This window comes from Dermacentor albipictus, chromosome 7 (assembly GCF_038994185.2).
Source record: "Dermacentor albipictus isolate Rhodes 1998 colony chromosome 7, USDA_Dalb.pri_finalv2, whole genome shotgun sequence".
Taxonomy (NCBI): domain Eukaryota; kingdom Metazoa; phylum Arthropoda; class Arachnida; order Ixodida; family Ixodidae; genus Dermacentor; species Dermacentor albipictus.
In genome coordinates this window covers 4,369,147-4,385,095 of record NC_091827.1, presented here as the reverse complement: position 1 = coordinate 4,385,095, position 15,949 = coordinate 4,369,147, and the positions used below count along the sequence as shown (strand labels likewise).

Here is a 15,949-nt window from a genome sequence, read left to right as displayed (position 1 = left end):
GAACTCTTGCCACGACTGATGCCTTGTTGCTGACGAGATTAGCCAATCCTTAGCGGGGCCCTGCAGCTTGAGGTGAATTGCAGTTAGGCGTTGTTGTTCAGACCAGTTGGCTAAGTCCGCAACGCGTGAAAATGTTTGCAGCCAATCTTCAGCACTGATTTGGGCGCTGTCCCCGTTAAAGCTTGGGACTGCGCTAGAGGGGTCCGGACTCACATGAACAGATGTCGCTGTCGAGGGCGCATTCATCCTCTCCATCATGCGGGCCATTGCAGTGAAGGCCTTGGTGAGCTGTCCCAAGATGCCGTTGCTCGGGCCTGAATCCGGCTGGAACGACGGTGCTGAGGAAGCAGGAGTAGAGCCGCCGAGCTCCCGAATCTCCTCCTGTAGTCGCGAAAGCTGGGCGACCTTTTCTTGGAGCTGGTGTGGTGCGCCGCGATCATTGCGTTGCCTGTTGTGTCGTTGGAGCTCGGTGGCGCTTGTCACCTCCTCAGCAGCGCGCGACTGGGCAGCAAGACGTGTGTTGTACGGATGTTCGCCTTCCTGGCTCATTTTGACGGGCTTGTTGGGGTTATCCCACTTCTGAGTGTAAACAAAAAGGGGGTTCTCTACCGCGGACTCAGCTAGCTAACCGCGCACTTGGTTACAAAACTAGCTCTGGCCAAGAGCAGCCCGCGAATGTGCCACTGTGGGCCAGAAAACGCGACGCAAAGTAAAGCTCACGCGTACACTCGCCCCAAGCGGCTCCCACGCAACAAGGGCGCCTCGCGAACTTGGGGGAGCAAGCATACACACAACCTTTCTCTTTGAAATGCCACTTTACTCTCTCTGCGACACAGGCTACTGTACACCGCCAGGGTCGTAAAACGCGGGACTCGAGGCGGAGGGAGATGCCTGCGGTCAGCGAAGGGGGGGTCGAACCAGGGGTGGCGGCGAGGCTGCAGGCATGCAGCCCGCCGCTTGTGGGGACTGTCTCCTCAATGTCCTCTAGGCACCTCGATTTCCGAGAATAACAGGGTCTTGTAGTGAAGGCGCAGTGTTTGTTGCTTACAAATTGTAATTGAAATAAAGAGCATGTATGTAAAATAAAGAGCCTTTGTGTTTGTATGTGACAAAGAAAAATTACGCCGAAATTCATCTCACGTTGACTCAATAATTACTGCAGCCACACAGCACTGATATCAATTCACAAGTTCCACAGATCGTTGTGGCACTTCGTGATCAACGTAGTGATTGGCCTCTGTAGAATGACGACTTGCATTTTCCCACAGAAAGCATGAGCAACTTTTCTATCAATGCCTTTCCAAAGTAGGAGTGTGGGATAGACAGCTTAGGGAACTAAATAGTCAGAAAAAGGAGACTAAAAAAATGGACTGCGACAAAGCTGCACATGGCTGGTACGTACCCAGACAGCATTTTAGCCATTTAAAATGTTTGATGCGACTGGAAAGTGCCTTTCTACAGCTGCAACCTTCACACCCACCTTACTTTTGTTTTTGCATTTCTCAATGGTGCAATAGAACTGAGAAGAGGCATCATTTGAAAACTTTCCACCGGTTCAGGTCGCTGCTGGCCAACTTATTGCGAGATCATTTCACACTTTGTCAGATTTCATTGTATGCTTTCGTTTGCCAGCAAAGCATGACAGGCTGCTGTGCTTGCAGTATTTATAGTTTTATGCATTTCAGTATTCACAGCCCTAGTCCTTTCCATTCATCAATGCATTTATTTCAACTATTTGACAGATGGTAGCAGTGAATAAAAGCTGCCATTTGGCAGCTTGACGAGCCCGCTGCCCATTACAAGGGTTCACAGAAACACAGCTTTATTAAAAATTTCATCAGATTACATCATTAAACAAGGTTGCAAATACAATGGAGACATCATGTATATGAAATTATGCTCTCGCGTTAACTTTCACATGAAACTTGCTTGAAGCACAAAAACAAATTGAAATTGATAGAATCCGTGATTTAGAAGACTTGGCAACATATAGCACAAGTGTTGCATTCCAGAGTTGTAAACTTGTAGTTGCTACCAACTACAGTTTGCCTCTCCATGTCTCAAAACTCTTATTTTCTTCTCTAAAGAAAGCGCTGTCAAATTTAAATTGCACACTTAACCTATAGTGTGGTGAAAAACGCTGTAGTGGGCCATCCTCTCCAGCACTTTCTAGTGGGTCAACCTCCAGTGGTGTGCTCGAGGAACACTTCCCATGCCGAGTTCGTGCCCTACTATGACGGTCGGCCCAAACACTGGTGATAAACACCTTTACAAGAGATGGCGAGTGCTTTGGCTTACAAAATCAATCCTGGAACTTTGATCCCGTACCGTACGCTCAGCCATGCCTGAAGACGCATCCCAGAAAGCGCCTCCCCAGTCGGTCGTGCGCTGGTGTGCCTGCCTCACCACAGGGACTTTGCCATTTTCAGCGGCATGGAAGACACTGGCGTGGAGGACTGGCCGATGTCATACGAGACGATAAGTGCCCACAACAAATGGGGCAATCCCACCAAACTGAGCAACGTGCTCTTCTATCTTGCGGTTGTGGCCAGTCTTTGACACAACCATGAGACCGATTTTTTAATGCGGTCCTTGTCCAACACCTGTGTAGTGGCTGTGTTTGGCCACCTTGCTGTGCGCAATCTGCATTGAAGGTCGCGTTTGGAAGAATGTACACAGCAGCCGGGTGAATCATTTATGAGCTGCATTGCAGATGTCCTGGACTTCTGCAACAGAGTCGCTGCAGCAATGGTGGAGTCCAACAAAACCTGAAGTGTCATGAAAGAAATAGAGGATGATACTTTCAACGCTACTTGCAAAGAATCCTTAGTCCGTGACTAACATCATCACTCTAAGCCAAAGCTACGAGGAGCTCCACAGGCAGCGCTCATTGACACGTTGCCCTTCATTGTGCAATAAACACATTGCTGGTTTGGCTACCACCTCTGATCAATAAGCTCTGCTAGCAGAAATGAAAGCGTTTGTCAGGAAGTTGCACGCCAGCTCTCTTTGATGACCATCGCTCAGCCGCTGCACATAAAGCAGCCTACCTCAAATCTTATGCTTCCGCTCCATCACGCAATCGAGCAAGAAATTGACGAGATCTTGCCAGACCAGCGCCAACATCTTCCTGCGGCTGCACCACTAAGCTACGCTGTAGTTGTTCCGACGCCCCAACAGGTCGCGGTAAATGCACCACTCGGCTATGCTGAAGTCGTTGCAAGGACCCAACCTCTATCTCCGGGTATGCCTATCCGTTATACCAACGTCGTGGCTAGGTCCCGATTGCAGCCTGCCATGCAGTCATAAGCAGCTGCCTCGTACTATGCATCCTCTGGGCATGGATGGGACCTGCCCCAGCAAAAACCGGTGGTGTACTCCCGACAACTGACCAATTTGCTTTGCGTGCGGCTATGCCAGTCATTTTGCACACTTTTGTAACCATGTACAGCAGCAGCGCAGCGCCACACCACCAGTGACAAGCCGGCCAACCATCTGTGTTACGACTCCCCGTCGGCTATGTCGCCGACACTGTGCCCAATGCCAACTACCTGCCATTCACTGTCACCAATTCGGCCTCAACCCCTAACTCGGGAGGAGTAAAACTAATCGTCACAGTCGTAGAGGCAAGGGCTGAAGCACCGTTGAAATGTGATAGTCCTCAATGCAGACCCCCAAACATTTTTGTTTTGTTGACATTCGCAACTCGCGCATATGCACTTGTGGAAACAGGAGCCACCGTATGTGTTATGGACACTAAGCTTTGTAGCTTACTTCAGAAAGTTACGGTGCCCCTTTCTTGGCTGTCCCTCTGTAAAGTTAGTACTCAGCACATGAACTCCTTGGCGGCTTGCACTGCTTGTTATTGACAACATTCTATACAACAGAGAATTCATCCTTCCCCCGTGCTCTCATGACATCCTTGGCTAGGATTTGCTCTCACGCCACAATGCCATTAGCCAACGGCATTGTGCACAGGCCAAAACAGAACTCTCGCCACTGTTAGATTTACTGCTCACTGAGAAATCTTCAGTTTCGAGGAAACTACTCGTCCAAGACGCCACCACCTACGTTCCTCCTAATGCATCAATGGCCGTGTCCATGTACTGCAGCAGAATTTCAGATGCTCTTGCACTACCGTCTCCACTTATCCACTTGACAACTAGGAAAGGTCTGCTGCTACGTTTTGCGGCAGAGGCCATCACACAGGGCTACAGTACCATTTTAATTTGCAAGCCATTCCCATACCATGTTATGGGGCTCCGCAGGGAATGTCTTATACCAATGTAGAAGTACTCAACGACGTACAAGTTATGGACATGCCCGACGACAATTACTCTGCTATTTACACAGCGCTCAGTGCAGTTTTACATCTGACATCGCCCAGTGGTATGTTTGGTCGTTGTATTGTCGATGGCCTTAACTGGTCCAGCATTTGTAGCTTTTGTGCCTCTTAGAAGAATTTTTTTCTTTCGATGTTGGGCACTGTTCCCTGAGCCGGACGTGAAGTGTTACACACTGTACCGACACTGGCTCAAAAAACTACCACTTCGGCAACATCTGTATCGTGCATCTCCTGCAGAACGTCGTGTCATCAATGAACAAGTTAGTGACATGCTTTGCCGCAAGGTAATTTGATCTAGGAGTCCATGGCCATCCTCCATCGTCCATGTTATGAAGATGGTTCCATGCGGTTCTGTGTGGACTACCAGCACCTCAACAAGATCACTTGCAAGGACGTCCATCCTCTCCTGCACATAGATGTGACTGACAGTCTACAAGGTGCAGAATTCTTTTCATCTCTTGCTTTGCCATCAGTACCAATGGCAGGCGCCGATCGGCTGAAGACGGCTTTTGTCACACCCGACGGCTTATATGAATTTAATGCAATGCCTTTTGGACTATGTAATGCGCCCGCCACTTTTGAGTGCACAATGGACACAGTTCTGCACGGCTTGAAGTGGCACACATGCTTCTGCTAGCTTGATGATGATATTGTGCTCTTCAGACGCTTCGTACGCAATTTTGCCAGCATCATATAGCCCCTGACCACGATGTAGGAAGATGACAGGTCGGCCCAAAGGTGCAGCGGAGCAGCCACGTAGAAAAGTTGTTCCAACAAGTTCGCCTTCCCTATACCAGTAGGCGTAAATCTGTGGGGTAGCACTTCAGTCTGCTCTACCATGAGGCCATGTTTGACATCGAAATGTCTTTGTTCCTTTGTTTTGGGAAACTATTCGCAATCCTTGACAATTTTCCTTGACCGTGTGAATTTATGAGGTGCGAGCAACCATAGAAGCGATGGAGAAAAAGTGTTTCGCCCCACGATGCACGGCAGGGTACAAGTTGTGTGCCGGAAAACTTTCGTACTCTGTGCAGAAAGAAGAGCGGCTTTGGGTATGGAGGAATACCATACTATACACTGCAATCTACTGACCATCTCTGCAAACGATACTTCAAGGCACATTTGGTGAACGAAACCTGGAAAGCTGTCTATAGTGGTAATGTCTTGCTTTGCACAACCCGGAAAGCACCCGTCTCCAGATATACAGTGCCCACTATATTTCCAGACTGCCCAAGCTATCAGTCGAAAGAGAAAAAAAAAATGGTGAATAAGGCCAGCTGAGAAGCATGACAACACCGCACCTTTCAAGAAGTGCCGTAAGCAAAGCAAGGAACCCACTGACTCGGTTTTGCAAAGCGATGTTGCGGATGAGATCAAGGGTGGCACAAGTACTTCGGACATGCTGTGGCATGATTCTGCCTTGGTACCCTTGGCAGAAGTGTGAACTTTTGATTAACTGTTTGAGCGCCTAGCCCGTGTTCTGCTTCTATCCACAACTTGGCGCTTTCACAAACTACACGTTGACGAGCTTCGTAATGTTGTGTTCTCTGAATTGCGCCAACTTCAAGAATCGCAGTGCACCGCTGACACAAGCCACATAGTGACACGGAAACTTGCTGAAATTGAGCGACGCAAAAGTGAAGGTTGTCCTGATGGGAAGCCAGGCTCCTTGGAACTGCTGGCAGTCAGCCAATAGGTATCAACCACCGAAGACATCACAAGCCTACTTGGAAACTTAGAGAGGCTCCACCTTTGCAGTGGTGAACCAACGACTTAGCAGCAACGGGCTCCTTACTTCGTGATCGTCCGAGAGAGATGAGGCCTTCACAAGGCTTTGTCTTTTGCCAACATCTTTTTTCGCCGTCACGAGTTATCAGCTCCTGCAGAGGTCGACACAGACGCCAGTGGTGCTGGCCTTGGCAATGTTCTTGCCCAGCGCAAACAAGGGTTTCCTGAATATGTTGTGGCTTATGTAAGTCATACTCTTACGAAAGCTAAGACAAATTACCCTGCGAGAGAAAAATAATGCCTGGCCATCATCTAAGCTCTGAGTTCCGGCCTTATTTGTATGGCCGTCCATTTGATGTAGTTACAGACCACCTTGCACTACGCGGGCTGTTGTTCTTGAAAAATACCTCGGGCCATTTTGCCCAATGGGCACTATGCCTGCAGGACTAGAATATCTGCATGCTGTACCACAACAGACGCCCCTGCACATTAAGGAAGAGCTTTGCACTATGGACAATTTTATTTATCTGAGTGGCATGGGTGGTTCACCTGGCGTGGGTGGTTGTACTACTCAGTGGAGCAGCCACTTCGGCCATATCTGTACTCCAAGCAACCGAAGAGTGCTATCAGGACCCCATAGATATTCTCATGAAATGTTTTGGAGCTGAAAGTATAATTGTTCAAGAGCACATTAGAAGCCTTTGAGATCCGGTACAGTCTCGTCATCTTTGAATGTCAGGCAACTTCGAGATCTCTATGACCAAGTCTCAGTCAAACTCTTGGCACAAGCCTACACCCACGGGACTCTATTGTGAGTCTTGCTGTCAGAATTGGCGCTTAAATTTCACGAGCTTGGCAAGCCAACGACAGCATCCTAAGTGGTATCAACGGATCAAGCAGAGACTGACTCAGTGCTTCGGATGACGAAAGCAGAGAAAGTTACAAAGTCTTTTGGAGTACTTCGATTAACTTCAGTGTTGAGAAACAGTGACAGCATATGTGCTTCTGAAAACACCAAAAGTTGTCCAGAAAAATAGACATCGCGATCTGTGCAGCATCGCATGATAGACAGTGAAGTGACACTACAACAGTTCGAGAAAGCAATAACTAACAAGGACGGTTGCTATCACGTTCTACTTCCTTGGAAGAAAACGGAGGACTTGGCAGACAATTTATCTGTGGCTACTAAATGCCTTGGCATTTTGATGCACAAGCTCAACAAAGACCACTCACTTTTAGAAAGGCACCACGACACCAAGACTGCAACTTCAGATCACGGCGTCTTGCCAGGAAACACGCCCTGCAGTGCTGTTGAAGTACTGCAAGTATATGTCCCTGACATATCGTGCCATGTGACTGAAGTTGTGTGCCGTGGTGCGGGCCACCTGCATGGGTGGTTGTACAAGTAATTGCCGCCACTGGCCGCTTTGTCGTTGACCCGATGAGCTTACTGAATCCGCATAACCGGGCCAACAATAAAAGTCATCACTCCCTGTGCGCACGTCTATCAGGAAGTTGTGAAGCACGCACAGTGCCTTCACCACCTGCTCAGCATTTCCTGGGCTTTCCCCCATTGGTCTTCCGAGGATCCTCCACCGGGTCACCAGGATTCCAAAAGCATTCTCGACACACCTTCTGCATGATGCACAAAAAGAAGGTTCGCGGTAAATAATGAGCCTTCAGTTCTTACAAAGCAGTGTGGTAAGCATTTTAACTTGCCTTGCTCTGCTGAGGCGGTAATTGAATACCCTTTTGCTGGCCTCCAATCCTCGACCTGGGTATGGCCTCAAAAAATCGGTTCTCAGCTGGAAGGCCTCATCCCCGATAAAGACACAAGGAGCTGGCAAGGCTGTGTTCGGTAGTGGAAGGTCCCGGGGAAGTTGCAGCTTGCCTTTGTCCAGTAACTGCCCGAATATGGACTGCTCAAGCACTCCCCCGTCGCTCTGCTTGCCGTATGCACCCACGTCAACAACAACGAACTTGTAGTTGCTGTCAACCACAGCAAGAAGCACAATGGAATAAGTGCCCTGCAATAAACAAGCAATCACAAGAGTGTACCAGAATGTTGCGGAGAGCATGCACAAGAATATATTTACAAAGCAAGTAGCAGCATAACACACCAACAAGTGTACAACCAGCTCATGCAGTCAGAAACTGCTCCCTGTATTGTCACTATCCAAGCACTGAGCTAAGCACTAATGCCTCCTTTACTAGATTCCTGTCGCGTCGCTAGTCTTCCCATTGGAGCAGAGGTTCCCGTAGTTCAGGGTAGTCGCAGAGAGACGGCGCTCGCAGCCTGCCCACTTTCTGTTGCGGAGGAAGTGACGATTACTAGGCTGGCATGCGCTCGACCAATGGCTTGATGAGAGACCATGAGTACAGCCTCCGGGATCGCAAAAGATGCCGTTAAAATCTCAGAGGCAGGGCTGTGTGATTTAGGTTTGCAGCGGGCACCACAGCTAGCGCACGCAGCCGACCCGGGTGGGGAAGAGTAAAGAGGAGAGGGGCAGGAACCAGCTTCTCAGCTCACGCGGCAGGCATATATAGTAAAGGAGGCATTGTAAGCACCTACACATTACAAATCAGAGCCACTGTTGCCAAAGGCCCAGACAGTACAAGAAAAAGAAAAGAGGAATGAAGCATGCCAAGTCAAATAGCTGTCTGTTATCTGTAACTGTTTGTTTGGGTAGTGAGGAGCTACGGGTCTCTGGTATGGGGAACCAGTGCTGGATAGGCGGCGCGTCGAAAAGAGTGCGTTGCACGCCGCCCTGGCGACGAAACGCGGCATATTCCAGCCACACAACCAGACGCAGCCGTATTGTTCGTATGTTTCCGTTTTCGCGCCGCTTCAAGTGGACAGTTTTTGTAAAGAAGCTAGCGCCATCAAGTGAAGAAATGACGAAAGAAGCTTTTTAAGCTTTATATATTTTTCACAGTGCGTCGGGGCGAGCACGTGTGTTTCTTTAACGGTTGCGTCGTGTATCGATGCCATGCTTGCGTGGCTGTCTGCCTCGAAATCTAGCAGTTATGGCTCTGGTCGTACTGCGCTATGGTTTCGTAAGTATTAGTTGGCCTGAAGATATTCCATATTTCTCTGGCTAGACATAAAAAATTCTGATCTTACTTCGCCACAGCAGTCAATGGAGAAGAAAGCTTTATCGCATCAGCTGACTCGCGCAAGCAAAGGTTTGAGTGCTCCGCTGCTTGATCCGTAACAATCCTGGCTACATTAAACACTGATTACATAAATTTGCCGGATGCATCTCAGCGCCGAGTCCTTATCCGCATGCGCATGTTTATAAACAGATAGGTGGCTTAGTCGCGCGTGCGCCTGCACTATGCGCATACAACTCGTATTACAAGGCAGCTTCCCTCCCACATAATTCTTGGCAATGAATGGATAATTTTTACCTTTCGTATTGTTCACTTGGTGCGGTGGCGTTGGAAGGGGCTTGGCAGTGGCATTGCGAAGGAAAAATGGTACATATGCCGGATGGTGCATGCTATTGCTCATTTTGTTTCCGACGAAATACCGACTGCAGATTCTGCTGTTTAGTACTGTCTGCCATGGCTGACCGTCTTCACTATCGAATAAACCAAGGATACACGCGAAATTTGATTTAGAAACCAGCCTGACACAGCTTGACAGGGCAACAAGACGGGAGCTTACTCCGCTCGCCTGACTGCTTGGATCCAACGCCGCCTCCGTTCTTGTTCGTAGGGTTTAGATGGAAAGACGCAGAAGGATACACCCTCCCTCATCCTGACTTAGTTGTGGCACTTGTATACGCAACAGTATCGTCGGCGCCCTTTTGTTTTCCTTCGACTTTAAGGGCACACAACGCAATTTTTGTCCGCAGGGGAGGCTGCATTGTGCACGTTCTGACCGCCAGGGCGGCGCTGCAGGCGCCGTGAAAACTTTAGCGCTGGTTCCCCATTGTGCGTGTGGAATGTGCTAAAGGATGTAGAAACTTCCACAAGAAAAAAATGAGCACGGAGATTAGTGAAAGTACTACAACTCATGGCCTTTGAGGAAGAAAGGTTGGATTTTTTTCTGACACTTCTTTCCGATTTCTACATTTACACCTTATCCAAGCTTTGTTTAAAGCATTCCTTGCACATTGCAAGCTGGTTCATTCCCTGTTGTGTTCCTGGTGTTGTTATTCAAGGCAGAAGATAAGCAGTTGCAGACTAGTTAATCCCACAAGCTTCTTTTTTTCGTTGCAAACCAACTGGCCTGACCCATTGCTTCAGGTTACCTGTTGTATATTGCAAACTATACTAACCTTGTAGTTGAAGTACATGCTTCCTGATTTGGCAGGGCACTTGATGTGCACATGCTTGCCGTCAACAGCTCCAAGGCAGTTTGGAAACTGCCAGGTATGCCCAAAGCCCTCCGCAATCTTCAGCCACGTGGCAGTCTCGGGTTTCTGTATGCGACAAAAAAAAAAAGGAACATGAAGCAGTTTTCACAGCTAATGGTAGTACTTTGTCAGTGTGCTGCAAGCTGAGAAATGCCATTTTCAGATTCACCAGGTGTGTCAGGTGACTGATAACACAATACGGAATGCTCTTATGGGCATGTTGCACAAGCTAACAATGCAATACCTTAAAGCCACAGCTGCTGGTGAGTGTATTATGTGGCCCAATTTACAGCACTCTTAAGAATCAGCATCACGATTGCTTCACCTAATACAGTAATTGCAGTGAATAAAGCTATGTTTTCAGTGTTGTAATACTTGTGTCACAGGGGCACCCACGAACTCCCTTAATGTAATAGAGCGTGAAACTTCCCAAGAAAGTTGTGCCCCAAGTTAACCCTTTCTTTACCACGCTTACAGAAATTGATCGATCTTATCGGCAGTTTCCTACGCATTGTTAAACATTTCCACTGAAATACCACTAGTGACATGATGCACGATCTGAAATGACGACCTCACTTTTACTATTCCTCACATTTGACAATCTTTTTGGCAGGTTAAGGAGTGTAGAAAAAAAAAGTAATTCAGTTGTGCCTCGAACACTGCTTTTTGCAGCGCCTGGGGATAACCAGCTCCCGGCAGACGTTGCAGTGATCGAAAACCTGTCATAATAGTGTGTGTGAGCAACTCTTACCTAATGAGCTTTGAAAACAATTTAACAATTCCTCTCTTGAATAGCTTTGAATGGTTAGACTGAAAAGGCAGCAACACATTTGGGAAACATGCGGGACGTAATCAGAAAAACCAGCGTACCTAAATATCCTAAGCATGTGCTCGACTAATTTTTGTTTAAGCTTGCTGTCAAAGTTTGCTAGAAAGATATTGCGAAGCAGCGGTGCTATACATGACCCGATGCAAACTCCCTTTTTGGGTACATAAAACTTACTAATGAGTGTTGAAGACAAATACTTGCCTAGCGACTTTAAAAGGCTTCTACACTTACACTACATGTCGCCTGGAAGGGCAGTTCACCAGATTTCTCAACAAGTCTCTAAGTGCGACAAGTTCATATTGAGAATTGAGTAGAACCGTCCTTTATGTCAATGGAAAAGGCTACCATGGCTTCTGACAATTCTTGTCAGAGTTCGTCTACCAGGGTCATGAAACTGCTGATGTTGAAAGGGTCACCCGGAAAAAGTGTTCACCTTGCACTGTAGGTGTCTTTCAACAGTTCTTTGCCACGCCCCCTCTTCAACCTTTTTAATGAGTACTAATGTTCTAAGCGTACAGTTCGGTTTGTGTTTCCAGAAATAAATGCCTAAAGTTTGTCTCCATCGCATTTCTTTACTGCCTTCCTCAGCTTGTCTAGGTTTGTTATGACCACTGTTAGATATGGAGCTGTTTCCTGCGATTACTTCGAGTTCCCCAAACCACTTCGAGTCGCAGCACAGCTAATTGAGGAATGCCGAAGCAGGAAAGCACATTCCAGAGGAGCGGCCGAGCAAACAAGTTTAAGGCAACAAGTTCACGTGCCAACAAGTTCGTGCGCCGCCGGGATTAGCAGGTGGGCCTCGGACAATGGAACATGAGCAGCCCTCCCCTTCTCCTCGTTAGAAGTGCATTCATTGCCAGTCTGCGAGGCAAGACCGCAGAGAGCCGCCAGGTGTGACACCGCGACACGGGCGCCTACCATTGGCTGAAAGTGGCGTCATCGGAGCGGACTCTCCCATTGGTCAAACATGACGTGACTTACAGTGCTCGAAGGGTTTATAAGAAGCCTTCCAGAGAGACCTGAGCATGCTGGGACATGCCCCGATTCCCTGATTCACCTCTCTCGAACTTCTTGCCGCGGGCCGCAGCGTCCGAGTTGCTGCCGGCCCGTAATGACTGTACAAATGTTACTTGTCGCTCACCTCCTTGTAAATAATGTAAAATAAATCCTCCCAAGTTGGGTTTTCATCCCGGAGTCCGTCCCTCAACCCCTACACCACAAGGTCGAATTGCCTTTTTTGTAAGTACAACTAGGGCTTGAACATTGAAAGTGATTGCCTGCAACAGATTTAACAGAGAATACCAACCGGCATGTAGAGCGGCTGCAGTCTGCTCCATAGTGCCCGGCATGTGACCCGGACAGCCATGCGTGCCGTTGATATGCCCACTCTGAACGAAAGGGCGATATCTTGCATGGCATCACCAGACGATAGGTACCTGCAACAGGGGTGAGAATGGCAACTTTAAAAGCTTGTAGCAGACAATTTCAAAATTGTTATTGCTTAAGAACAAAATTTAAAAGAAGTCTCTTAAATTCGTTTCTGACAATTCTCAGGCAGTGGTGTCTTGGCTCCTTTTCAATATCACAGTCTCTTAGAAAACAGCTTGACACATGCACATATTGCCGTCTTGTGCTAATTGCAGTTTCTGTTGGTAGAGGCGGCTCGTGCTCTCAGTCATACATACAGTGGCCAGTCTGGCCCATGGACGCTTTGTCACAGGTAAAGTGAATTTTATAAAGTATACCAACAGTACATTTTACAAACTTGGAATGTTTCTTTCCGCAAACAGGTTTCTTAATTCTTTGTGATACATGGCTGCACAACCTTGATACGTAAAGTTTAGAATCAGCTCTAATGACACCATGCGCACATTGTGCAAATGATAGCTCTAATTGTGTCAGTTTGCGTGTTCGGTCAGAGTCAGTCGCCATTTGTCCCCATTAGTGTGTGCTGCTCATAGCGCAATAACAATGAATGTGCACCAACCAGCCCAATTCATCGCTCTGTTGCTTCATACAATTGTGTCACACAACCAATGGGATGACAAGGATGTGTGCCCGTTTTTGCTGCATCTGTCACGCTCCGCACAACACGATTCTTTTGATTAATTCGTATTATTTCATCTCTTAATCTGCCCATCATGATGGTTCCTCTGCGCCTGCTCCTTAAGTTTCTTTTATGAGCCAAGGGTCTGACATAAGTTAGTTGACGGTAGTGCCTTGTCCTGTATCCTCTATTGTTGTCCTGCTTGTACTAAAACTTAATACTCATAACAACCATCTATCCTGTCAATGCATTACTTTTTTTCTTCCTTTTAGTACTTGCAAATAGACGTTCCGATAATGTAATTGAATGGAAATCGCAGTGGCAAAGTGACATAAAGCTTTTATTACAAATGCAACACCTTACACAAATGTGGTATACATTACCTTAGTGTCATGGCCAGTCGTTCAGCAGGGAGTATTGGCTCTCTGACGACGTGCTTTCTCTGGAGGTCTTCCTTCAAGAGGCTCAGCAGAAAATCGAACTGATGCGGCGTCATACGGTAATACTTCTTGAAGTATTCAATGTCGCCATTACGCATCCTTTGCATCTGAGGAAGAGATGCGCATTCGGTCTCTCTTTAGTGATTACAGCAAGTTGTGTTACCGAAATAGTGCTTCAAGATATATCTTTAGCTCAGGAGCTATTGTAATTACATGAAAATGGAGAAAACGTTTTTCTAGACATAGAGTGCACAGAACTTTATGAGGTCTGTTGTAAAATGAGAAATTCACTAATTTACTAAGTTTTCTTACTTCGGTCATCAATCTCTTTACAAATAGTCTTGGAAATTCCCAAATTGGACAGAAACACTAGTCCTAAGTTTTAATCTGTAATTTAGCAGAATACAAAGCTATGACAATGTATTAAATGCACGTGAACATCTCAAATGTACAAAAGGAACGTATTATATAGCACCACCATCAAACAATACTACTAATTTGCAGGACTTTTGCGAAACACCCGTAAGCATCGTAAGAATTTTTAGTAAGCTGTACTGTTACAGGTTAGAGCGTTCTGACATCTGTTTTCGCTGTAGCGTTGCGATTTGTAAACATCGTGTCTAAGTTAGTTATACTTGCCAATTTTTCCATGTATGATGACGTACATCCAAATTGTGCTTCCTCTGTCGTCTAGAATTTCACGTTGCCTTTCAAACGCAACTTTAGTCGAATCGGTCTAGCGGTTGTTTTCCGGGAGCATTTCTGCATTTTACAAGTATCTTGCTAGGGAAATCCTAATTGGTCTAGTGCTGAAGCTTCCTTAATGTCAAGGTCACATCCTCAACTATAAAGTAACATTTCCCAGGCATGCAGCAGTGATGGGATTTAGCTATTCAGTCACCATCGCGTTGTACAATTTATTCATTAAAAGTGAAAAATAGTTATCCTTCAGAACGCCACTCACCGTCGTAAAATATTCGCTTTCCGTGTGCCGGTCTCTCCATGACGGCCGCACCCACCACTTTCGCTTTGCTTTCCTCTTCTTCTGAATCAGAAGAACCTTCTTTTTAAGAAGAAGCAGTCTTCTGCGGCGGTCGAGGTGTACCATTGCGAGAATAGCACGAAGCCAACAAGAAGAAGCCAACACACCAACGCTACTCGCCAAGCATTGAGCCCGCGCGTGCTGCGACTAGACCGCAGTTGCCAGCACTTCTATGTGAATCCGTCCAACTTTAGGGCATAGTTATGTCGCATTCACAAACTATTATTTATTCTGGCGAACCATGACATACTAGATTATAATTCACAAGAAGAAACCATAATTCTTGTGTTCAACATAAAAATACACGAGTTTATTAGTCTTGTTTCTGACGTCAACACGGCGAACACCGAAATTTGTCAAGCAACAATGAAAGAGTAAAAATGTGGGCGGAGTTCAGCGGCAAAGCTATTCGTACCCATGTGTCTCGAATCGCCGCATGCGGCAAGACGCACACGACTCGCCGTACGACCGATCGCACGGAAAATCGCACCATGTGTCTCGCGCATTACTGCTGGTATCTCTCGACGGCGGCGATGAGCCTCCGCTTCGGCGGCGCGAACTGCAGGGTCTTCTCGGCGGCGGCGATGAGCCTCCGCTTCGGCGGCGCGAACGGCAGGGTCTTCTCGGCGGCGGCGATGAGCTTCTGCTTCAGCCTCGCTTACTGCTGGTATCTCTCGACGGCGGCGATGAGCCTCCGCTTCGGCGGCGCGAACGGCAGGGTCTTCTCGGCGGCGGCGATGAGCTTCTGCTTCAGCCTCGCTTACTGCTGGTTGCTCTCGACGGCGGCGATGAGCCTCCGCTTCGGCGGCGCGAACGGCAGGGTCTTCTCGGCGGCGGCGATGAGCTTCTGCTTCAGCCTCGCTTACTGCTGGTTGCTCTCGACGGCGGCGATGAGCCTCCGCTTCGGCGGCGCGAACGGCAGGGTCTTCTCGGCGACGGCGATGAGCTTCTGCTTCAGCCTCGCTTACTGCTGGTTGCTCTCGACGGCGGCGATGAGCCTCCGCTTCGGCGGCGCGAACGGCAGGGTCTTCTCGGCGGCGGCGATGAGCTTCTGCTTCAGCCTCGCTTACTGCTGGTTGGTCTCGACGGCGGCGATGAGCCTCCGCTTCGGCGGTGCGAACGGCAGGGTCTTCTCGGCGGCGGCGATTTGCTTC

At 47.9% G+C, this 15,949-nt stretch overlaps 2 protein-coding genes across 8 annotated transcripts in view; one reads left to right on the top strand and one right to left on the bottom strand.

Moving 5' to 3' along the window:
- The window catches only part of LOC135920784 (serine-rich adhesin for platelets-like), a 658,268-nt gene that overhangs the window by 100,302 nt on the left and 542,017 nt on the right, over positions 1-15,949 (top strand). The window lies entirely within an intron of this gene.
- LOC135920788 (uncharacterized) lies at positions 1,806-15,213 on the bottom strand. The gene is made up of 6 exons (XM_065455050.2): positions 14,718-15,213; positions 13,697-13,860; positions 12,573-12,702; positions 10,360-10,503; positions 7,793-8,100; positions 1,806-7,708 (listed from the first exon to the last, which is right to left on the bottom strand). Exons 1-6 carry the CDS (start codon positions 14,859-14,861, stop codon positions 7,342-7,344), a joined length of 1,257 nt encoding a protein of 418 aa, XP_065311122.1. The 5' UTR covers positions 14,862-15,213; the 3' UTR covers positions 1,806-7,341.